This window comes from Sus scrofa, chromosome 16, assembly GCF_054392235.1.
Source record: "Sus scrofa isolate SSC_HxYL_T2T_F1_AM1 chromosome 16, Sscrofa_HxYL_maternal_Yorkshire_Landrace_v2.0, whole genome shotgun sequence".
NCBI lineage: Eukaryota > Metazoa > Chordata > Mammalia > Artiodactyla > Suidae > Sus > Sus scrofa.
This window is the reverse complement of record NC_139398.1, coordinates 84,008,019-84,029,141: the sequence shown is the minus strand read 5'-3', so window position 1 is coordinate 84,029,141 and position 21,123 is coordinate 84,008,019. Positions and strand designations below refer to the sequence as shown.

At 52.5% G+C, this 21,123-nt stretch overlaps 1 protein-coding gene across 6 annotated transcripts in view; it reads right to left on the bottom strand.

The window, feature by feature from the left end:
* Positions 1–21,123, bottom strand: part of ANXA6 (annexin A6) — a 56,506-nt gene that overhangs the window by 33,668 nt on the left and 1,715 nt on the right. For all 6 annotated transcript variants that reach the window (XR_014831036.1, XR_014831033.1, XR_014831035.1 and 3 more), the window contains exons 2-7: positions 12,666–12,709; positions 5,831–5,921; positions 4,864–4,958; positions 4,202–4,315; positions 3,115–3,205; positions 1,838–1,917 (exon numbers count right to left, since the gene is read on the bottom strand). Coding sequence is in view for 2 of the 6 variants with exons in the window: in XM_005672613.4 (XP_005672670.4) it covers positions 1,838–1,917; positions 3,115–3,205; positions 4,202–4,315; positions 4,864–4,958; positions 5,831–5,921; positions 12,666–12,683 (489 nt within the window). In the remaining 4 variants the exon portion in view is untranslated. The remainder of the gene's footprint in view (positions 1–1,837; positions 1,918–3,114; positions 3,206–4,201; positions 4,316–4,863; positions 4,959–5,830; positions 5,922–12,665; positions 12,710–21,123) is intronic.

Below are 21,123 nucleotides of genomic sequence, written 5' to 3'. Positions count from 1 at the left end.
CCAGGCTAGGGGTCTAATCAGAGCTGTTGCTGCCAGCCTACACCAGAGCCACAGCAACATCAGATCTGAGCCCCATCTGCAACCTACACCACAGCTCACAGCAACGCCAGATCCTTAACCCACTGAGCGAGGCCAGGGATCGAACCCGCAACCTCATGGTTCCTAGTTGAATTCATTTCCACTGCGCCACAATAGGAACTCCTTTTTTTTTTTTTTTTTTTTTTTAAGGCTACACTTGCAGCGTATGGAAGTTCCCAGGCTAGTGGTTGAATTGAAGCTGCATCTGCAGCCCACGCCACAGCCACAGCAACACTGGATCCAAGCTGAGTCTGTGACCTATACTGCCGCTTTTGGTAATGCCAGATCCTTAACCCGCTGAGGGGCTGCCATATTTTAGCCCTAAGAATTCACCAGTGAGGATTTGAGACGGGGGCCCTGAGATCTGAGCGCACAAGCTGTCAAGCTTCCAAATCCTATTGCTGCTCCTGTTGCTCTGCCCACATCCTATGCCCCAGGGGACAGAGGAGGTTACTGACCAGCCAGGGGCAGCCCAGCTGGGCCCCTAGGTTATGTGGCAGAGGTCAAGCCTAAGCTTATCTCCTCTTCCCCCGGGATTGTGCACTTCAGGATCTCAAACCCTCTGGCTCTCTTTGGGACTGAACCTCGGGAGACAGAGCGGGCACGCTTAGGATCTGTGCCACTCACCACCCCCTAGATGGTGTAGATGTTGAGATGGCCACATCCCTGACTCCTAGGTATAGGCTAGAACGCTCCTGCCCGGAACAGACACTTTGAAAATAAGGGCAAAGATCTTGCCTTCCCATCTCTACAGTTTCTCCTGATAATCCCCCAGCTACTTAGTATGGGATGTGGATTTTTGTGGGAACGGGAGGAAGAGAACTGGGAGCACCTGCTATAAAATGGGGGCGGGGCGGGGGGCGGAGTCAAAGAAACCAAGAGGTGGCCTCATTTACATACAGAGCTTTCCAAGCTCCAGGGTCCTTGGAGCTTCAAGGCCTATTCCCAGGAGGTCCGAGGTCAGAGAGGTTCTGGTGGGACTGGCCAGGTGGAGGGGACATGGCAGCGGAGGATGTGTTTCCAGCCACTGCAGCTGTGCAGAATGCAAGCCTGCCACTGCCAGAACTTTAGATTATTCAAAGGAATCCAAAGATCTGGTTTTGAGCATCATCTCTCAAGTTTTAAACATGAGCAACTAACTCCAAGGTTTTTGTTTTTTTTTGTTTTTTTTTTGTAAAAAATCTATTTATGGGAAAATGAACAAAGGAAAACACCCAGCTTGGCAGGTGGAATTCAGCCATGGACACCAGCCTCTTGGGCTCTTTTTCATGTGCACCTTGGGTGGGAGGGAGGAGCAGGGCTTTGCTCTGGGGGAAGCGATGCAGGCAGCCCCCGCGATGCTGTGCCCTTGCTGGCATCCGCAGGTAGGTGCAGGGGCTGGGGAAGCCACGGCGGGAGGGGGGCTGGAGAAGAGGGGGAAAGGGCGCATGTGGGGGGAGAAAGGATGAAACAGGAGAGAATATTCCTGAGCATGAGAGAGGGTGTGCAAGGGGCTGCACCAGCTTGTGCAAACCACAGGGGACAGAATAGACCCTGGACGCTCAGATTCTATACCCAGGTGAGTCAGGGAAAAACCATCTCAAGTTTGAGGATAAAATGGGCAGTGGTGGAGGGGTGGCCACAGAACACAATGAGGCCTTGACACCTGAGGAGCCAGCTGAGGAGCCCCTCACCCACCTGGGCCACCCTGTCTGGGGGCACAGGGATAAGGTGCTCTGAACTCTGGCAGAGCACGGGGAGGGTTCCAAGGTGGACCCACCTGCAGGAGGACCACGAGCATCTTCTGGAAATGGCCAGAGGTGTCCCCAATGACATCAGCCTCCAGGTCTCGCTCATAGGCTGCAGGGAAGGAACACAGGCTCTAGTCCCATCCCCAGGACACCCTGAGGATCCAGGATAAAAGTTCCTGCTGCCCCTAAAATGATCAGGTAATTGTTATAAATCCCAAAACCCAGGCTCCATGACGGCCATAGCAAGACCCAGGGTGTGTTTGCACAGTTCTCTGTACTGACCTAAGACACGGGGCAACAGGAACCTGCCACTTCTCTCTACCCCCGATCTGAGCCGTCCTACTCTGGATGCAGTCGTGTCACTCACCTGGACAGTGGCTACAGCCTCTGCCTGTTCCCTCTGCTTCCGCAATTTGCAGCAGCACAGGTGACTGTCTCAGAGCCCATGCTGATCACGGGCTCCCCTGCTTTCCCATTAGGCTTGGGACCCAGCCTCCTGTGTGATGCTGCCCTGCCCTCTGCTGCTCTAGCCCCACACTGGATGCTGAACTCATTCTGCTCCAGGGCCTTTGGACTTGCCGTCCCCTCTCCCGCCAGTTCTTCTCCCTACTCCGTATACAGCTGGCTCCTCATTTCCTCCAAAGCCAGGCTTCCCAACCACCTGCCTGAAGCACATCCTCCCCAGTTAAAGCACATGCTGACTTTGTGTTTGTTTCCTTCGTAACTCTTCAGCATGTTTACTCGTTTACCTGTTGATTGTCTAGATCCCTTGTTACCTCATTAACCTAGAAGCTCTCAGACTCATATATATATATATATAGTCTTGGGACCATGTGGGTTTTACCCACACGGAATCCTGAGAACCCAGCACCCTGTCCAGCACAGAGCAGGTACTTATCGGATGGACAGATGGATGGATGGGCAGATCGGAGGGAAGGAGGAAAAGGGATGGATATAGAGTCGTAGGGTCCCTAATCTTTTTTTTTTTTTTTTTATTTTTAGGGCTATACCCATGACATATGGAGGTTCCCAGGCTAGGAGTCCAACTGGAGCTACAGCTGTCAGCCTACTCCACAGCCACAGCAACACCAGATCCAAGCCGAGTCTGTGACCTACACCACAGCTCACAGCAATGACGGATCCTTAACCCACTGAGCGAGGCCAGGGATTGAACCTGCAACCTCACAGTTCCTAGTCGGATTTATTTCCATTGTGCTGCGATGGGACCTCCGTGGGTCCCTAATCTTGAGATCACCCTCATTATATATCTGAAAAACCTTGACTGGCCCCCTCCTGCCCATCTCACCATCTTTGTATGCTGCCACCAGCTGGTGGATCTGCTCGTTGGTCCGGGAGGCCAAGATCTCAGTGAGACACTTCTCATCAGTACCAATGCCCTGGGGGGAGAGAAGGGGCACAGGAGTGAAGGGATGGGATGGGAGGCTACCTGCTGCGAGCTGGGAACCTGGGGTGGCCAGAGCTAGGACAGCCCCAGGCCGCAGGTTACTGTGACCACAGCTCTTAGGCACCAATCCTGAGCTGCTACCCCAAGAATCAAAAGACAAGGGTTCTGGTCCTGCCTCTGCCTGCAGCTTTCTTTGTGATTACTCGCTAAAAAAAAAAAAAAAACTCTTTTATCTTTCTGGGCCTCAGTTTTCTCATCTATAAAATGGGGATTATTCTAGTTGCTCCGCTGAACTCGTGGGAAGAATAAACTCTTACAGAGCTAAGTTTATTAGCCTATGAAACAAATTCATGTTTCATAGCTCATCTGAGGCAAAGATCATAGCACTTCATAAACTCTAAGGTGCTAAGTATACTCTAGGGCTTTTGATCTCTCCCTGCTTTGTAGGGCGCTGCCCCCCCCGTTATCAGAACACACCTCTGCGACCGCTCCTGCCACTTCCTCTCCAGTCTGGAATGATCTGCCCACTCTGACCAACCCAGTCCTCTCCAGGGCTTTGGGCCCAACTCAATTCCCTCATCTTCTATGTTGTTCTCTCCTGCCACTCCTGGCCTGGGGCCTGCCCCCGCTTCTGGTGTTGGACACACTCTGTCTCCACATTCCTGCATCCTGCTTCCTCAGGACTCTAAGCTGATGGGGGGAGGGTGTGTGCCGGGGGGCCTCACATCAACATCTGTCCCACCTCTGCCCATCTAGTGGCCGTGGTCCCCTCTGGGATAGGATGTGGGCAAGCTGCATCTTCTGAGATGGGAGGCGGGCAACCCGCTCCCTCTGCTTTGGGATGCAGGCAAGCCACGCCCTCTGCCACGGGATGCGGGCAAGCCACGCCCTGAAGCAGGGAACCTGCACTGAATACTCATTGTGGGGCTGGACTCGTCCCCTGAACCACGGCCCACCCCCAGCACTCAGGCAGACCCACGCTTCTTACCGAGACGGCGTCTTTAATTTCTTTGGCATCACCATAAGCAGGTGGCCTCATCAGACCCACGATGAGTCGTTCAAACTTCCCGGTCAGTTCATACTTCAGGTCAGCGATGAGGTCCTGGGGTGGGGGAGGAGGGAGGAGGAGGCGGGAAGAGCAGTTACAACGATAAGAATTACATTTAATGAGCACTTACAGCATACAGGCATGGGCTAAGGCATCTCACTTCATCGTCACTCTCAGAGGTAAGCGCTATCATCAGCCCTAAGAAGCGGACTGAGAGATGGCAGGTAACCTGCCCAAAGGCACGCGGCTAGCAAACGGCAGGGTTCAAGTCCACAGCACGGTTCCTCCTCCCCGCTGTGGTCTGTCTGCTTGTTTACTGTGAGTCTCTCCCACCACGTGTGAGCCAGCAGGGTTAACACCCGGATCTCATTCACCTATGGAGCCCTAACACCCAGCACAGGGCCCAGCACTTAGCAGGTGCTCCAGGTGTTATCTGTGGCTGCATGGTCCCTGGCTGACTGAGAGAAGAAAAAGGGAGGGCAGAGGTGGAGCACAGAGGCTGACCTGGAGTAAAACACCCCGGAAAGGCCCTGGATGAACACGCAGGTGAATGAAAGCTTTCCTCCACCCCATCCCACCTGCCCTCTGGTTGCCACGGTTACCTTGCCATACAGGGACTTGTAGTTCTGGCAGATCTCCTGCCTCTGCCTGTTGCTCCGGGAAGTAATCAGCTCCAGTATAGCCTCCTTGTCACTGCCTGGAAGACGGAAGGCACCCATCACCCTAGCCCAACCTGCTTCCAGAAAGCCCTCCTGGGCTGCTCTTCGCAGTCCTTGGCATCAGCCTTCTGCTCGTACAAGGCAGCGGCGTGAGAAGGGTGGATCGATTGGGACCAGCCCCCCAGTGAGAGAGAGCCAAACGCAGGTAGGATCTGAGGCTCACAGGGCCTAAGATCTAGCTCCTCATCACACAAATAAGGAAACTGAGGCCAGAGAGGAGCAAGGACTCACCCAAGGTCTCCCAGTGACCCTGGCTGAGAAAAACCCAGCTGTCCTAACACCCTATATGGTGTTCTTTACATGACAGGGAAAATAAGAGAATAATAAGCAGCAAACTCAGAGTGGTGGTTACCCCCACGTGGAAAGGCAGAGTGCTGTCATCAGCGGGGGTGGGGGGAGACCCACCCTGGAGGTTTCAACTACATGAGGAAGAAAATTCTATTTCTCAAGCTCAGTGGCATCAGGTCTACAGAGTAAGCTTCTCCTACTCTCTCTCTTTTATTTTTTTGGCCACAGTGTACAGTGGCTTAAGGTGGGATCTCAGCTTCCAGACCAGGGATTGAACCCAGGCTGTAGAAGTGAAAGGGCAAAATCCTAACCACTAGACCACCAGGGAACTCCCAAAGCATCACCTACTCTTTAAACCTTCTTATTGGTCTGGAATGGTTCATTATAAAATTATTAAAAAATAAAAAGGGGAGACAAAAGGATGAGTGCGTACCTCTCACCATCTCACCCCACCCTCCCCCAAAAGGGCTGTGGGCTGTGCGCATGTGTGGGGACACCCCAAGCCCAGGTGAACCCTGTTTCCTTTCCCGTGGGTCCCTCTTCCCAGGGGCTGAGCACCCACCAAAGCCCTTCATGGCGTTGTACAGAGTCTCGGCATCCTGGCTGGGATCGAAGTTAGGGAAGTCATGAATGGAGCCACGGTACCTGGCACCCTGTGGAGAGAAGAGCAGAGAGTGCACTGCCAACCTGGCCCTGATTGGGGCTCCCAGCCCCAAACCCAGCTCACACTCTCAACCCTGGTCATAGGTCCCTGCTGCACCTGAAATAAGCAAGCATTTGTTACAAATCCCCAAACCCACACTCCACAACAGCCATGGCAAGACCTCGGGTGCATTTTCACGATTCTCTGTGCTGACCCAAGACACGAGGGGATGGAACCTGTCCACCTCTCTCTCCCCCACCCATGCTCTCCTACTCCGGACACCGATGTCACTCACCCAGACGGTGGCTGAGATCCCTGCACCTAAAAGGGAGCACCAACTACAGAAAGCCCAGGCAAGGGGAGGGAGGACTCTCCCTGTGCCTCCTGCCACCACCTGCCCCAAGGACGTGCCCTTTCCCTCTGGGGGCGGCTCAGACCAGCCCTTTGCTCTGCTCCATCTTTCCAGGACACAGGAAGGACAAAAGCCAGAGAGAGTGCGGGGGTGGGATGATGGGGGACGGGCCCCTCACAGTGATGGCACAGTGTACAAAGCCCTTTCACTCTACAATGGTGATTATTTTAGATCTTGTAGAAGCACTGAGGATGAAGTCTATCAGAAACAAAGACACCGAGAGCTCCCATCTTGGCTCTGCGGTCATGAACCCAACTAGCATCCATGAGGATGCGGGTTTGATCCCTGGCCTCGATCAGTGGGTTAAGGATCTGAAGTTGCCGTGAGCCATGTAGATCATAGATGCACCTTGGATCTCACTTTCCTGCAGCTGTGGTGTAGACTGGCAGCTGCAGCTCTGATTCAACCCCTAGCCTGGGAACTTCCATATGCCCCAGGGTGCAGCCCTGAAAAGCCAAAAAAAAAAAAAAAGAAAAGAAAAGAAAAGAAACAAAGACACAGAGTCCCTCTTGCTGGGATCACACAGAACCCAGATTTCTGGCCTGTTCCTTTCTGCTCTCCAGCTCCAGAAACCTGCAGCTGCCAGCTTCCAAGGGTGGTGTCTTGGCCTGGGCGGGGGGTGGGGAGGCCAGGCCCAGAGTTACCCTCAGAATCAGTGCCCAGACGAGGTGCCACTCCTCTGGGCCCAGTAAACTGAGCCGTGAACTGGCATCTGAGGACAAGCTGGCTGGGTCCGGGGGTGAAGGGAGGGAGAGGCAGAGCCAGAGAATTTTCGAAGTTGAACCTGAGGAGGGCTGGTTCACAGAGAAGGCAGATGTGGGTCAGCCACACAGCCCTGGGATGCATGGGCCTCAGAGAGCAGCTGGGGGCTAGGAGAGCCGAGGAGGTCAGAGCCCACCGTGAAGCACCCAGCTCCGGGCCAGAACACTTAGCCTGTGCCAGGCCAGCTGCAAAGGGCTGAAGATTCAGGGAGAAAGAAGAGCCCAGCCCGACTTTATGAGCTTCAGACCCAGTGGAGGAGAGACGCTAGCATACACATGACACAGAGCTTGTGATAAATGCCCAGGATGGAGGCAAAGCAACGTGGGAAGAAAATAGAGGGTAATTTCAGCTGGATGAGGGGGGGTGACCTGCACAAACTATGCCTTAAAGGAGCAAGGAGTGCATGGGGGCAAATGCGTCTCTGTCACCTGCTGTGTCTCCCAGCGCCCGCTCTGCAGGACCTGACCAGGCGTTTGGATGCTCCGTGCTTTATGTCTGCCGTTGCTGGCTCCTCTGAGGTATGCATGCGTGGGTGCAGGGTTGCTATTTAAAGTTCTGACAGGGAGGGTGACCAGAAAGGGACATGGCCCGCTTCCCGCCACTCATAAATCTCCTGCAACCCGATCACAGCCCTGGGCAGAGAAGGAAAGAGTAACACACGCCAAATACCCAGATCAGAAAAGAGATACTACTCCCTTTAGCAAGCTCCATCTGTTTTGCATTTGTTTTGCTCGCTGATGTATTCCCAGCACCTAGCTCAGGGCTTGGCACAACTAGACGCTCACTGTTTCATAGGTAGGTAGGTGCGCAGGCGGATAGTGACAGTGAATATACCCTGAGCAGATCAAAGAAGACCTCCTGGAGGAGGAGTCTATGCTGAGCCCTCGAGAATGAGTAACAGCTGGCCCAAGGGGTGGGGGAGGACAGGAAATGGCTTCTACAGAGCACCAGCGCAGCAAAGCCTGGAGCCACGAGCACGCGAGAACATTCAGAAAAGCAAGCCCAGATTCTTCAGTGCTCAAGCGGACGCCCAAAGTCGCCCAAAGTTTCCAAGATCCTGGGACTGTAAATAGCCAGGCGGGTAAGAGGGAAAGAGGGGAAGATGGAAGTGGAGCCCACCCTCCCCCCAGGAGGAAGGGCAGAGGTCCCAGCAGCAAACCCTCCCTCCTGCTGCTGCTCCTCCTCCCCCAGAGCGGTAGTGGAGGGAGCATCCGGGGCAGAGGACGTCTAAGGGCCAGATGAAGCGATGCCATGTGGGGGCAGAAGAAGTCTAAGGACTGACACACAGCTCCATCCAAATGCTCCCTTAGAGGCGGGCTTGGCCAGCAGCAAGGCTGTCTCTCTTCCATGTGGGGCTCTGCACCACAATACTCCAATCTTTCAGGGGACTGCCCGCAGACTAGTTATCACAGCACCTGGCAGGATCACAGCCACGGGTAAGGGGGGACAGGGAGGGACCCGGCACTGGTCACATTTAGAGACGCAGAGATCATTCTTCGCATCACCCAGGTTTTCCCACCATCTCATTCTCACCCCAACCTGGAGAATTTGCATCTCCAAGTGCCACCCGTGCAGCTGTCCCCTCTCCTCCACCTCACCCTGGCCTCTTGCCACTCCCCTGGCAGGCAGGGTCCTGGCCTCAAGTATCCGCGATGGAGGCGAGGGGGAGCAGAGAAGGGATTTTCCACCCTGAAATATGCAGCAGGTCCTGCTGCCAGCTGGTGAGCAGCCTGGACCCCGGACTCTGCGGTCTCAGGCCCCGCCCAGGTCTCAGGCCCCGCCCAGGTTGCAGCTGGAGCAGGAGTCCCGAGGCTTCTCGGGGGCAGAACTGACGTCACCCAGAGATGTGGCTGCCTGGTCAGGACTCCACCTGAGAACCACCCTGACCAGAGCTGACCCTCGTCTCTGCAGCTCCTGGCACTCCACGCTCCAGCACCTGCCCCTCTGGCCCTGTCCTCAAAGTGTGTCCAGCCGCATGTTCAAATCCAGAATATCCCTGTGAGACAGAGGCCACAGATCCCGGCTTCTCAGCCTTTCTGGGACATCACACTATTTCTTCACGACTTCGGGTCTCACGTTCCTTCTTCTGGAGGGAACAATAGGGAGAAAGGCACAGCGATCACAGTAGAAGGGGAATGACCTGGGCCAGAGGAAAGATGGGTGGCTTGTGCTGTGCCTGTGTGTGTGCACGCGAGCACGTGTGCTCTGTGTGTGTGTGGGGGGGGCACCAGGAACAGGGCTGGGATGCTAAGAATTAGGCACATTAGACACAAACGTCAGCTCAGTGGAAGGAAGATCCTTCTCACTCTTCTCTAGCACAGATGGTACCCAGTTGACAATGGCTCAGCTTCAATTTTTTGACTTTGCAATGGTACAAAAGCAACTCACATTTGGAGTTCTCATTGTGGCTCAGTGGTTAACGAATCCAACTAGGAAGCATGAGGTTGCGGGTTCGATCCCTGGCTTTGCTCAGTGGGTTAAGGATCTGGCGTTGCTGTGGCTGTGGCGCAGGCCAGCAGCTACAGTTCCGATTCGACCCCTAGCCTGGGAACCTCCATCTGCTGCGACAGCAGCCCCCAAAATGGCAAAAAGACAAAAAACAAAAAAAACCCCATGCATTCAGTAGAAACTGTACTTCGAACTGTAACTTCTGATCTTTCCCGGGCTGGCGATGTGCTGCACGCTCCTGCCACGATGCCAGGCAGGGCAGCAGCCGCAGCCCCCAGACGACCACATGATCACGAGGGTGAAAAACTAATAGATTGACAGGCATTCTGCCCCCACACAACATTCTGTTTTTCACTTTCAGTGCCGTAGTCGGTACGTTACAGGAGATATTCCAGACTTTATTATGAAACTGGCTCTGTGTTCGATGACTCTGCCCAACCGCAGGCTGATGTAACGGTTCTGAGCACCGTCAAGGTAGGCGAGGTTCACTCGGATGTGCAGTGGGGTAGGTGTATTAAATGCATTTTTTTTTTTTTTTTGGTTTTTTTGTTTTTTAAGGACTGCACCCGTGGCAGATGGTGGTTCCCAGGCTAGGGGTCCAACTGGAGATAAAGCTGCCAACCTACGCCACAGCCACAGCAACACAGGATCTGAGCCGCATCTGCGACCTACACCACCGCTCACGGCAACGCCGGATCCTTAACCCACGGAGCGAGGCCAAGGATCGAACCTGCAACCTCATGGTTATTAGTTGGATTCGTTTCCACTGCGCCACAACAGGAACTCCTAAGTGCATGTTTGACTGAGGATATTTTCAATTGCCCATGGGTTTATCGGCACGTAATCCCATTATAAGTTGAGGATGAACTGTGTTGTCTTCGGCCACACCCTCTCTCCCCAACCCGGCCTCCAACCACCCAAACTGCTGTCCTGAACACACTAGTCTTCCCTCTCTGGCCCTGGGTTCTGGCACCCCCTCTACTTAAAGCAATCTTAGCTACAAGCAAGAGCTGCAGGGTGGCAGAGCCCATTACTGCCACTGCGATCACTGTACCGTTCTTCCCACTGTTTCCTCCAGAAGAGGGAACTTGAGGCCCAAAGTCGTTCTCTAAAGCATCCTCAGCATCCTCCCTGCTCAGCCCGGAGTAGCTCCCTTCAGGCAGCTTTCCTCTTCCCTCATCCTATGTGTCCCCAGAGCTCCACTGCTGCCCGCAGTGGAGCAATAACACCATGCAGAGAGGGTGCCCACTCGTCCCATAGGACCCCCAAGGCTCTGCCATCCTGCAACTCTTGCTTGTAGGATGTCTATGGCCCCTGGTCCATGGCAATAAGAACCCACAGGTCAGCCAGGCAGATAGCTTGGTCCGGGAGCACTGGACCAGGAGTCCCAAGCAAGATCTGTGCCCTAGGACCGGGCCACCCTGGTCTTCCAGGGCCTGGTCTGTCCACTTGGGTCATCCAGAACCCTCCGGTTTGAATGCTTCTCAGGAAGTAACTCTGGGATGGGCACACATGGGAAATGGGGGAGCAAAGATATATGCCTTGGATCTTTGCCCATAACCATTGGCACTCTTTCCTCCTGGTCAGAGGCCACCTGTGCAAACCAGGCTCCTCAAAGGTTGACAGGGAGGCCGTGGCTAAGACTCTTTTGAGTACTGATCCTCTATCATATAATATACTGCGCTCCTCAAAAATAACGAATATATATCCTTTTTTTCTCCACTTTTTTTATTACTCAATGAATTTTGTTTGTTTGTTTGTCTTTTTGCACGGTATGTTCCCACAGCATATGGAGGTTCCCAGGCTAGGGATCTAAACGGAGCTGTAGCTGCTGGCCTACGCCAGAGCCACAGCAACACGGGATCCGAGCCGCGTCTGCAACCTACACCACAGCTCACGGCAACGTCGGATCCTTAACCTGCTGAGCGAGGCCAGGGATCGAACCCGCAACCTCATGGTTCCTAGTCGGATTCGTTAACCACTGAGCCATGATGGGAACTCCACTCAATGAATTTTATTACATGTGTAGTTGTACAACGATCATCACAGAGAATAGATATCCTTAAGGCCCTTGCGCTTGGGGTGGCAAGTCACAAAGATGGGAAAAAAATGTAGTTAGCACTGAGCTCAACTACTCTGGAATGGAAAGTGGGGCCCCAGAGAAGGTAAGAACTCCCCCAGGATCACGCAGCTCCTGTATGAGGTCTGTGGACGACAAGCTCTGCCATAGGCGTGAGGGACCAAAGGGCCGAGTCAGGCATCCCTCAGTTTGATTCTCCCTTTTCAGTCCCATCACGGCAGTGACCATGTCTCCTTCGCTAAGGCCAGCCAATAGGGATCATTCTCAGGCAAACCCTGGCACTGCATGATACCCAGCTCCGGCCAAGGACAGGCCCCGGTCCTGGCCACACACAGGAGTAAGAGCTCTGATACACCTCAAATTCTGCAGCCCAGTAAAGTGCTTAGACATGAAAGACTGGGGTTCCCCCGGCCAGGAAAACTCGAAAACTCTCCCAAATGCATATGACAGGGAACACTTCCGCCTCCAGAGCAGGGAGGATCCTCTAATGCCTGTCCAGTACCCATCACCCTTCCTAGGGCAACCACTCTTGGGCCATACAGTTCAGGTGGACCCAAGTTACCCAGGATCAATTGATAAAAACCAAATCTAGGACATACTGTGGAATCATTTGGTATAAATCATTTGGTATAAATTATGTTGTCTCCTGACGGCTGCTCAGGAAACAGAACAAAAGCCTGGACCTACTGGTGGCTAGTGTGAGTAATCAAGGAAGAATCAGTCCCAGAATGAAGCTACCCAGAGGAAGCCTAGTTCATGAAGTCAGAATCCTGACAATATCATGTGGGTCCCTGGATCCAGCCAGACCTGAAACCCGGGGCTTCTCAGTCATGTGAGCCAAGACACATCCTTTCTGCTTAGGATGTTGTGTGCTGTCATTGGTCACTTGCATCTGGAAGAGCTGTGACCTTTTAACAAGAGCAAGCAAAGCCTGAGAACCTCTCTGGGTCCTTTCAAATTGAAGAACTAGAGAACTGTGCAGGAGGTCCAATGATTCCAGGAGGAGCCCAGGGCTGGGAAAAGTATTTTAGAGAGAGGCAGAGCCCCCTTACCTGTGCTGGTTTGGCCATGGTCTCGGGTTCTGCAGCAGAAAGCACTGTGGAGAAGAAAGAAATGCCATGAGATTCCTCTGCATCTGCTTCCCTCTCCCAAACTTCCTCATCCTTCCTTCATCCCAAGGGAGAGTGTGCTCCCCCTGCTGTTTTCTGGATGCTTCCAGCCCTTCGGGTTAAATCACACCCAAAGACCTGGCTCAAGACCAAATGTATTTTTTGGAAGACAATGGATGGACCAGCCGGGTCCAGATGCTCACACCTGGATGCGAAAGAACCTTGGAACTGAGAGAACTTGGAAGAGGGGAGAAAGCATGATCACTAGCCAGCACGACTCCTCCAGGCCGAGCAGGGAACTTTTCCAGGGGCTGCCTCACTTCATTCTCATAGCAATCCTTCCTGGCATCAAATTCTCCTTTTTCTGAGGAGGAAACTGAGGAGGGGGGTTCAGGCAGGTGAAATAATTTGCCCCAGATCATACAGCTTAAAACTGAAGTCTCAGAGTTCTTCCTGTGGTTCAGTGGAAACGAATCTGACTAGTATTCGTGAGGACACAGGTTCGATCCCTGGCCTCACTCAGTGGGCTAAGGATCCAGCATTGCTGTGAGCTGTGGTGTAGGCTGCAGACATGGCTCAGATCTGGCATTGCTGTGGCTGTGGTGTAGGACGGCAGCTACAGCTCCAATTGGACCCCTAGCCTGGGAACTTCCATATGCCATGGGTGTGGCCCTAAAAAAACAAAAAGACAAAACAAAAACCAAACCAACCCGTGAAGTCTCTATATACAAAATAGACAAACAACAAGGACCTGTTGGATGGCACAGGGAACTATATTCAATATTTTGTGATAACCTATGATAAAAAAGAATCTGAAAAAGAATATATATACACATATATATATGTTCATGCATATATAAAACCAAGTCACTTCACTAAACCCCTGAAACACAATATTGTAAATCAACTATACTTCAGTGGAAAACAAACAAATTTAGATCCCAGAATCCATGCCATCTACACCATGCATGCTTTCTTCCCAAGTCACCAAGTTCCAGAATCCAGGGCTTAATGGTCTGCAGGTGAGCACACTCAAGAGCTCTGGGTCACCTGTTGCACATATCAGAAGGGTTATGGTTTCTTTAGCATCTGCTCCAATTATGCACAGCTCTAGGCACTGAGGATACAGCAGTAAATAAAAGAGACATATTGAAACATGCTTTTCTGGGAGTTCCTGTCACGGCTCAGTGGAAACAAATCTGACTAGTAACCACGAGGATGCAGGTTCGACCCCTGGCCTTGCTCAGTGGGTTAAGGATCGGGTGTTGCCATGAGTTGTGGTGTAGGTTGCAGATGCGGCTCAGATCTGGCATTGCTGTGGCTATGGCACAGGCCAGCAGCTGCAGCTCTAATTTGACCCCTAGCCTGGGAACCTCCATATGCTGCGGGAGCGGCCCTAGAAATGGCAACAAGCCAAAAAGAAAAAGAAAAAAAAGACAAAAAGGAAACAAAGCCTTCTTACCTAAGAAGAAATGCAAAAAAGGATGTCACTGGATTGAAAAGGGGACGAGGAAGGGGTGTAGGTGCCGGGCTATTGAGCAGGAAGGCAGAGATGGAAGAGAAGCAATTTTCTTGGGATAAGAGAAGACCAGCGCTCTCCCTTTTAGTCCACACTGCACAATGTGATTGTTTAAAATCATGCCTATGTATGACTTTTTAAAGGTAAAAATAACCAACTCTCTGAGACGTATACTCAGTAAAACCTACAAGGAGCTGAACTAGAGCAGAGGGTGGAAACCAAGGAGATGCTTAACCTCAAGGCTTTCCAGTTCTTCAGCACCACCCTGCTACCTGCCCCTCACCAAAAAAATGAAAAAAGAAAAAAAAAAAATCACCGAGGGGAAAGCAGCCCCTGCTCTCAGCCTCTCATCCTGCTCTCACTCTAAGGCCACTGGAAACGTGCGACCCAGTGGGAAGAACACACGTTTGGAGTCAGACAGCCAGACCTGGATTCACTTATTAGCTATGCGACCTTCAGCATATGGCTCATCTCTGATTTCAAGGTTATCTTTTGGAGGGGGGCATGACCACAGCATGTGGAAGTTCCCAGGCCGGGGTTTGAACCCGCACCATAGCAGTGACCTGGGCCACTATGGTGGCAACGGTGGATCCTTAATCCGCTGAGCCGCAAGAGAACGCCTCAAGCTTATCTTAAGTACAAAATCAAGGCTTTCTTTCCCCTTCCTGCCTCGGAGAATGATCCGAGGATGAGACTTGTGCTAAGGCCATGTGTGGCTCCGGAAGCAGTGGCATTCAGTACACTAGCGAAAATTCCGGGGACAGTACCCTGCCGGGTTTGCCCCTGTGTCCCCGCTGCCTGAATAAGAGTCCCCCAGACTGTGGTCGGCAGACAGGCTTGAGATACGGTTGGGAGTGAAAGGCAGAGAGCCGTGATGTGCCTGTAACCACAGCGAGCTCAGAGCAGAGTTTGAGAAAACCCTGCTGTTGCCCTGACAACGAGGGGCCCTTTGATACAAACGTGCAGCGCTCCCCAGGAAGTGGAAACTCCCCGGAGGGGGAGAGGGGAGAGCTACACCAGGATGTGGCCAGGAGCCAGCTCTGGGTTTCCCCAGGCCTGGGCAGAGGGCGAGGGCACTCCAGGGCCAGCAGAGCAACAGGGTCCCCGGGAGGCCCAGAAAGTCAGTGGAGACCTGTCACCTGCACTTTCAGCTTCAAAGCATTTTCCTTTGGCCCTGGTGCTGGAAACTTCGGGGGCTGATGGCAGGCAGTCCAGGCCCAACTGGATGCTCGGAGGAGGGGCCTCCAAGCCTCTGGGAAAATACTCTCCGTGTGCATGTCTTATGTGTATATAGAAAGCAAACTTCTTCCAGAACTAGATGTTCTGACTGCCGTTCAGGGGGCTGAGCTCCAACAGCCTCTCCTCTGAGGGCTCAGGGAAGCCCTGGAGCTAATCACAGAGGCGCCAGCTACCCTGGCTTCACGAGGGAGGGGCTCGGATCCGTCTCAGAGCAATCCGGACCAGACTTCTCAAATTGCCTGCATAAATGTTTGCCATGCAATGTTTCAGAATCCCAGAGGGCCCCTGATAATCAATCCGCTCTCCAAGCCCCTCACTTTCTAGACGGGGTGAAGGCAACTCGGGATGGATGCGTGACCTGCCAGGCCCAGACAGGGCCCGACTGCTCGGCCTCCCAGCCCCATACAAACCCCCAGATGTTAAGAAGAGGCCAAAGGAAAAGACCCAGGTTCTGGTTCCGAGCATGCCTCTCTGTAACCTCGGACAAGGCAGATTTCCTCTGCAGACCTCAGCTTCTTCATCTGCAAAATGGGAATAATCTCACCCCCCGCCTTGGCAAAACCCAGAAGGGAGGTGAGAGGCTTTTGTAGATTTTCTGGGGATTTTTCACAGCAAAATCTCAGAATCTCCATCCTAGGAGAGTTCTCGCCCGAGGCCACAGGACTCCTCTCTGTGCCCCCTTTCCCCTGATATGCAGGTGTCATCGTCTTGGTCGAAATAGCTCCTCAAGAATAGCAGGTATGGCCATTCTACACCACCGCCTCTCTCCTCCCAGGAACCCCGAAACTCCGAATCTCTACGTGGGCTATGTGGGCTTGCTGTGGCTGATCATTCCAGAAACCCATTCGAGGGTAGAGTTACCTGGTGGCCTTGTCCTGCTGTGGCCACCTTCTTCTGCCTTAGTCCTTTAGGCTGCAAACAATCCTGATTCCTTCCTTCCCCACTGGGAGCTCAGGGCTGACGCTAGGACGAATGCTCTGGGGCAGAGACTAGCAGGGCTGGCTCAACCTCCACTGCCCAACTGCAGAGCTGGGGAAACTGAGAGCTGGACAGAAAGGTCCTAAGTCCTACAAAAGGCACAGGCTCGGAGGTCAGATCTGTGAGTCACACATCTGCCCCCCATCCATCTGTGATTCTGTCAGTTAGCTCAACGTGCCTCTCAATTTCCACACCTGCAAAACACATATAAAAACACCTCCATGTACGGGGAAATCAATGAAATAATGGATGATAATAATGAGCCTGGTACATAGTAAAGGCTTAATGAGTGGTAGCTTTTATTATATTGTATTGTTCCAAATTCTTACAAGGGAGGCAGCGTGGCACTGTAATAAAAAAAAAAAAATGCAGGCTAGGAGTTTCCTGGTGGTCTAGTGGTTAGGATTTGGTGCTTTTACTGCCGCAGCCCAGGTTCAGTCCCTGGTCTGAGATCTCATAGCAAGCCACTGCAAAAGGAAGGGAGGAAGGAAAAAAAGAACGCAGGTGTTGCGGTCACAGCCCGAGTTCAGGTCTGACCGCTCATGACCTTGGGTGCGTTACATCCTTCAGTTTCTTCCTGTGTCTGAAAACGACAATCTCATCAGGTGTTTGTGAAAATCCAAGGAAGTAAGGCAGGGAACGTATTTAGCCTGACCAGATACAGAGGAGAGGTTTAAGTGGTTGCTTCTGTCATCACAATCATCCTTATTAGAGCAGCAATCTCCAAGGTGGGGTTCTGGGCACAGCAAGGCTGCATGATGAGAATATTCCAGCTTTCTAAATTGATCTTATGCTTCCACAATCAAGAGTTTGGATTCAGTGGAATGAAGCAGAGGAAGAAGGCGGGGGGAGGGGGGAGGAAATGCGGAATGCCAGGCAGAACAGAAACACCGGCATAAGCAAAAGCATTTCTGGAAGTTCCCGTGTTAGGGATCCAGCTGCAGATGTGGTTGGTGTAGGTTGAAACTGTGGCTCGGCTTCCATCTCTGGCTTGGAAACTTCCACATGCCTTGGGAGCAGCCAAAAAAAAAAAGAAAGAAAGAAAGAAAAGAGAAAGCATTTCTGTTCTCAAGAGGTAGTCTGTGGGCTTTAGAGGGATAGCATGCACTTTGGGAAGGAGGGAGATGCTGAGTGTAAGGGGATGGGGGATCAGGTGTATATGGGAAGGGCAAACTGGGATAAAGATAAGCTAGAAGATCATGTAAAAAAATCACCCAGATCTCTGAGCTCCAGCAGTGCCCCAGGCACTGAACCTGCTTTGCCCACTTGGCTTCAATGGCCCCCAGCAATGCAGGCCCTCTGAGCTCAGCATTCAAGGCTCCAGACATCCTTCCAGACTGATCTGCCCTCCCCTCTTCCTCTTTACTCGCCACACCCTCTTCCCCCCCTAAACCAGGAAGGTCTTTCACCAGCTTTCTAGCATCAAAACCAGTGCTTTTCGATTCTGGCTTCATGAACGCCACCTGGGGAGTTTTTCATACTTACCAAAATATATGACCAACCCCCAGAGATTCAACAGTTCTGGGAGGAGGCCTGGCTTGTGGTCATTTGTTTGTTTTTTTGTTTTCAGGGCTGCACCCAAGGCATAAGGAAGTTTCCAGGTTCGGGGGGGGCGGGGAGGGTTCGAACCAGAGCTGCAGATGCCAGCCTATGCCACAGCTACAGCAACACTGGATCCCGGACACACTGAGAGAGGCCAGGGATCGAACCAGCATCCTCATGGCTACTAGTCGGGTTTGTTTCCACTGCGCCGCAGCGGGACGTCCCCTGGGTTGTGCTAATTTTTTAAAAAAACTCGCCTAGGTGATTCTGCTAAGCCAAGAGGGATTTCTCCTGCCTTTGAATGAGTGTGACTCTGAAACCATTTACACACGAGTGGCTTGGGTCGACCCACTGTGAAGTTGCCATTTCTCATTTAGGTGGAGGTTGCTTGTCTTGAACACACTGTGGGGAAAAATAATCCGAGACTATGCAGAAGAGTCTTAGAGATATGTTCATTCCGGCCTATCTGATAAATATCCAGGGGACTTCCGTTCCCTCCCCCACCTCTGGTGGAAAAACCAGTTTGCCTCCATTTGTACACTCCTTTCAATATCAACGTGGCTACTGATTCTCTTAGGAGCTGATTCTAACATCTGCCTGGTTCAGTCCCTGATTCATGAGTGGAATAAAATCTTTGGCACACAATCATTTTTCTTTCGGAGTGAGGGGTGATTTTACATTATCTTGATGCACCTCCTGGATGCACCCCCCCCACCAGGGGTGATTTATAAGGCTAACTAGGAGAAAGGTACTGAGTGGTTTTCATGCTTTCTTTAATAACGCCCTTGAAAAATCCCCAAATAAAAGGAATCGTCTGGCCTAGTGGTTTTCAAACTCATTATACAGCCAGGAGGCGAAATAACTTGAGGGGTTAAGTGACTTGCCCCAGATTCATAAAGAAAAGTTGTGACGAAGCAGGTGCCCATTTTTCAAAACATAGTTATTAAGTGCCTCCTGCATGCCCACTGGGTGGGGGCTGGGGGTAGAGCAGACAAGGAGACAGATGAGTCTCCTGCCCCCACCAACCAAGCTGACAAATTTTGTGCCATGAGCTGTGAGGTTTTTTGATCCCATACGCCACCAGTAACAAAAGAAAAAAAAAATATCATTCATCATGATAAAGCCTTTTTAAGCATGAGACTCAAAGCACACATACGAAGCCTAACAGTTGCTTCCTGTACCCCGAGAAAAACCATCTTTAGTGCCTCCCAGAATGTGTCTACCCCACTTCAGAGGCCCCTGGCCCAGCACATCTAGATCTTTCCCTTTCCCAAAGGCTCCCCTCCGCCCTGCTGCATCTGCAGGAAGACACCCAGGACCAGCCCCTCCGGCCCCCGCCAGGACCTGTGTTTAATGAAGCCAGAGTGAATGCCATTCCTGGCCCAGCGCCCGGGCACATCCCCCAGCTCCCGGCACTCGGGTTTCTTAGAGAGCAGTCTTTCTTCTCCTGAGCCGGAACTATTGATCCCCAGGCTGGATGAGGCCCCAGGAGCTCTTCTGGCTGCCCTGGGTTTGGAACTGGCATTGGCTGGCTAGGAATCCCAGCTCAGATCACTTTTGTGGGAAACTGCAGTGTCGTGTCCCCCAGTACAGAGGTGGTGGCCAGACTGCTTGAGATGGAAGTTTGACCTGCTGGTTACATGGCCTTGAGCATGTACTTAACCTCATATGTAAAATGGGGGATAAAAATAGTGCCTACCTCAGAGGAGCTGTGGTGTGCATAAAAAAAATTGAGACCTATCTAGTGCTTAGATGCCACCCTCGCACACAGGACACATTGTGTAAATGTGAGTCTTCTCTCTTCCCTCTACTTTGGAGGGCTGCGTTTCCACATCTGCGAAATGGGCGTGCTAACGGCACCTATCATATCCAGGCCTGGTAACTTAGAAGGGTTCAATAAATGATGAAAGTTACTACCTTTTTCTTCTTCTTTTTTTTTAGGGCCACACCCGCAGCATATGGCGGTTCCCAGGCTGGGGGTCGAATCGGAGCTGTAGCCACCCATCTACGCCACAGCAACTCGGGATCCAAGCCGCATCTGTGACCTACACCACAGCTCATGGCAACGCCGGATCCTTAACCCACTGAGCCAGGTCAGGGATCAAACCCTCAACCTCATGGTTTCTAGCCAGATTCGTTAACCACTGAACCACGACAGGAACTCCAAAAAATTATCATTTTTTTTTTTTATCATTTACCGGCACACCTGTTTTGCCAAGGAGGAACCTTAGGCCCGGGTCACCTGCCTTCGCAAGCACCACACCCTTCTGAGGTTACAACAGTAGCACTTGATGCTCTGGGCAGGGCGCTCGGACAGTTTTCAAGGCACCTTTTTCACATCTGCCATCTTACAGTCTCATGAGGGTGGATTTCAGCCTCATCCTTGTTTTACAGATGGGGGAATCTGAAGCTCAAAACCCCCAGGCCAGGTATTCCTTCCTAGCCCATCTCTGGGGAGGCTTCTCAACCCCAGGAGGAAAGTGAGTGTGGCTGGATTCCAAACCAAGAAGTTTAAAAAGATAAGGGCACCCCCACTCAAGGCTTCCTCTCTTCCGTTGAGGCGCATGCATGCTCTGCTCAAAAATCAGGGGAGAGACCACACCCTGAGCCTTGTCCCCACCCAGGAAGCATCTTGGAAGGGCTGGGTGGGGTGGGGCTGGACCTCCCCAGAACATCCTAGGATGATACAATAAGAAGAGCCAGGCAGCCCCATGTTGCCAGCTGGATGCCCTGGGCACAGCTCTTACCCCTCTAGAGAGGAAGGCACTACGGCCCAGGGGGTAAGAGTGTGCCCAGGGCCCCAGCTGGTTAGTGGCAGAGCAGAGGCTAGGACTGGGTGTGGCTGGAGCCTCGTGGCCCAGAGCTGCTTCTGGGTGCTGCAGTGCAGATGTTCCAGACGCTGGCAGCTACCCAACACTGCAGAGCTCCCCAACCCCGGACCCAGGAATAAGCCTTAAGAAGCCAGGGCCCCGACTTCTGAGGGGCAGCTCCCTCCTCTGCACCCTGGCATCCAAAGTCTGCCCCAGCTGTGGCCCCTTCCCAGAAACCGCAAATATTTTCTGTCTCCCAGCAGCCTGCGCCTTGGGAACAAAGAGCGAAGGCAAAGAAAGATGGGTGAGTGAC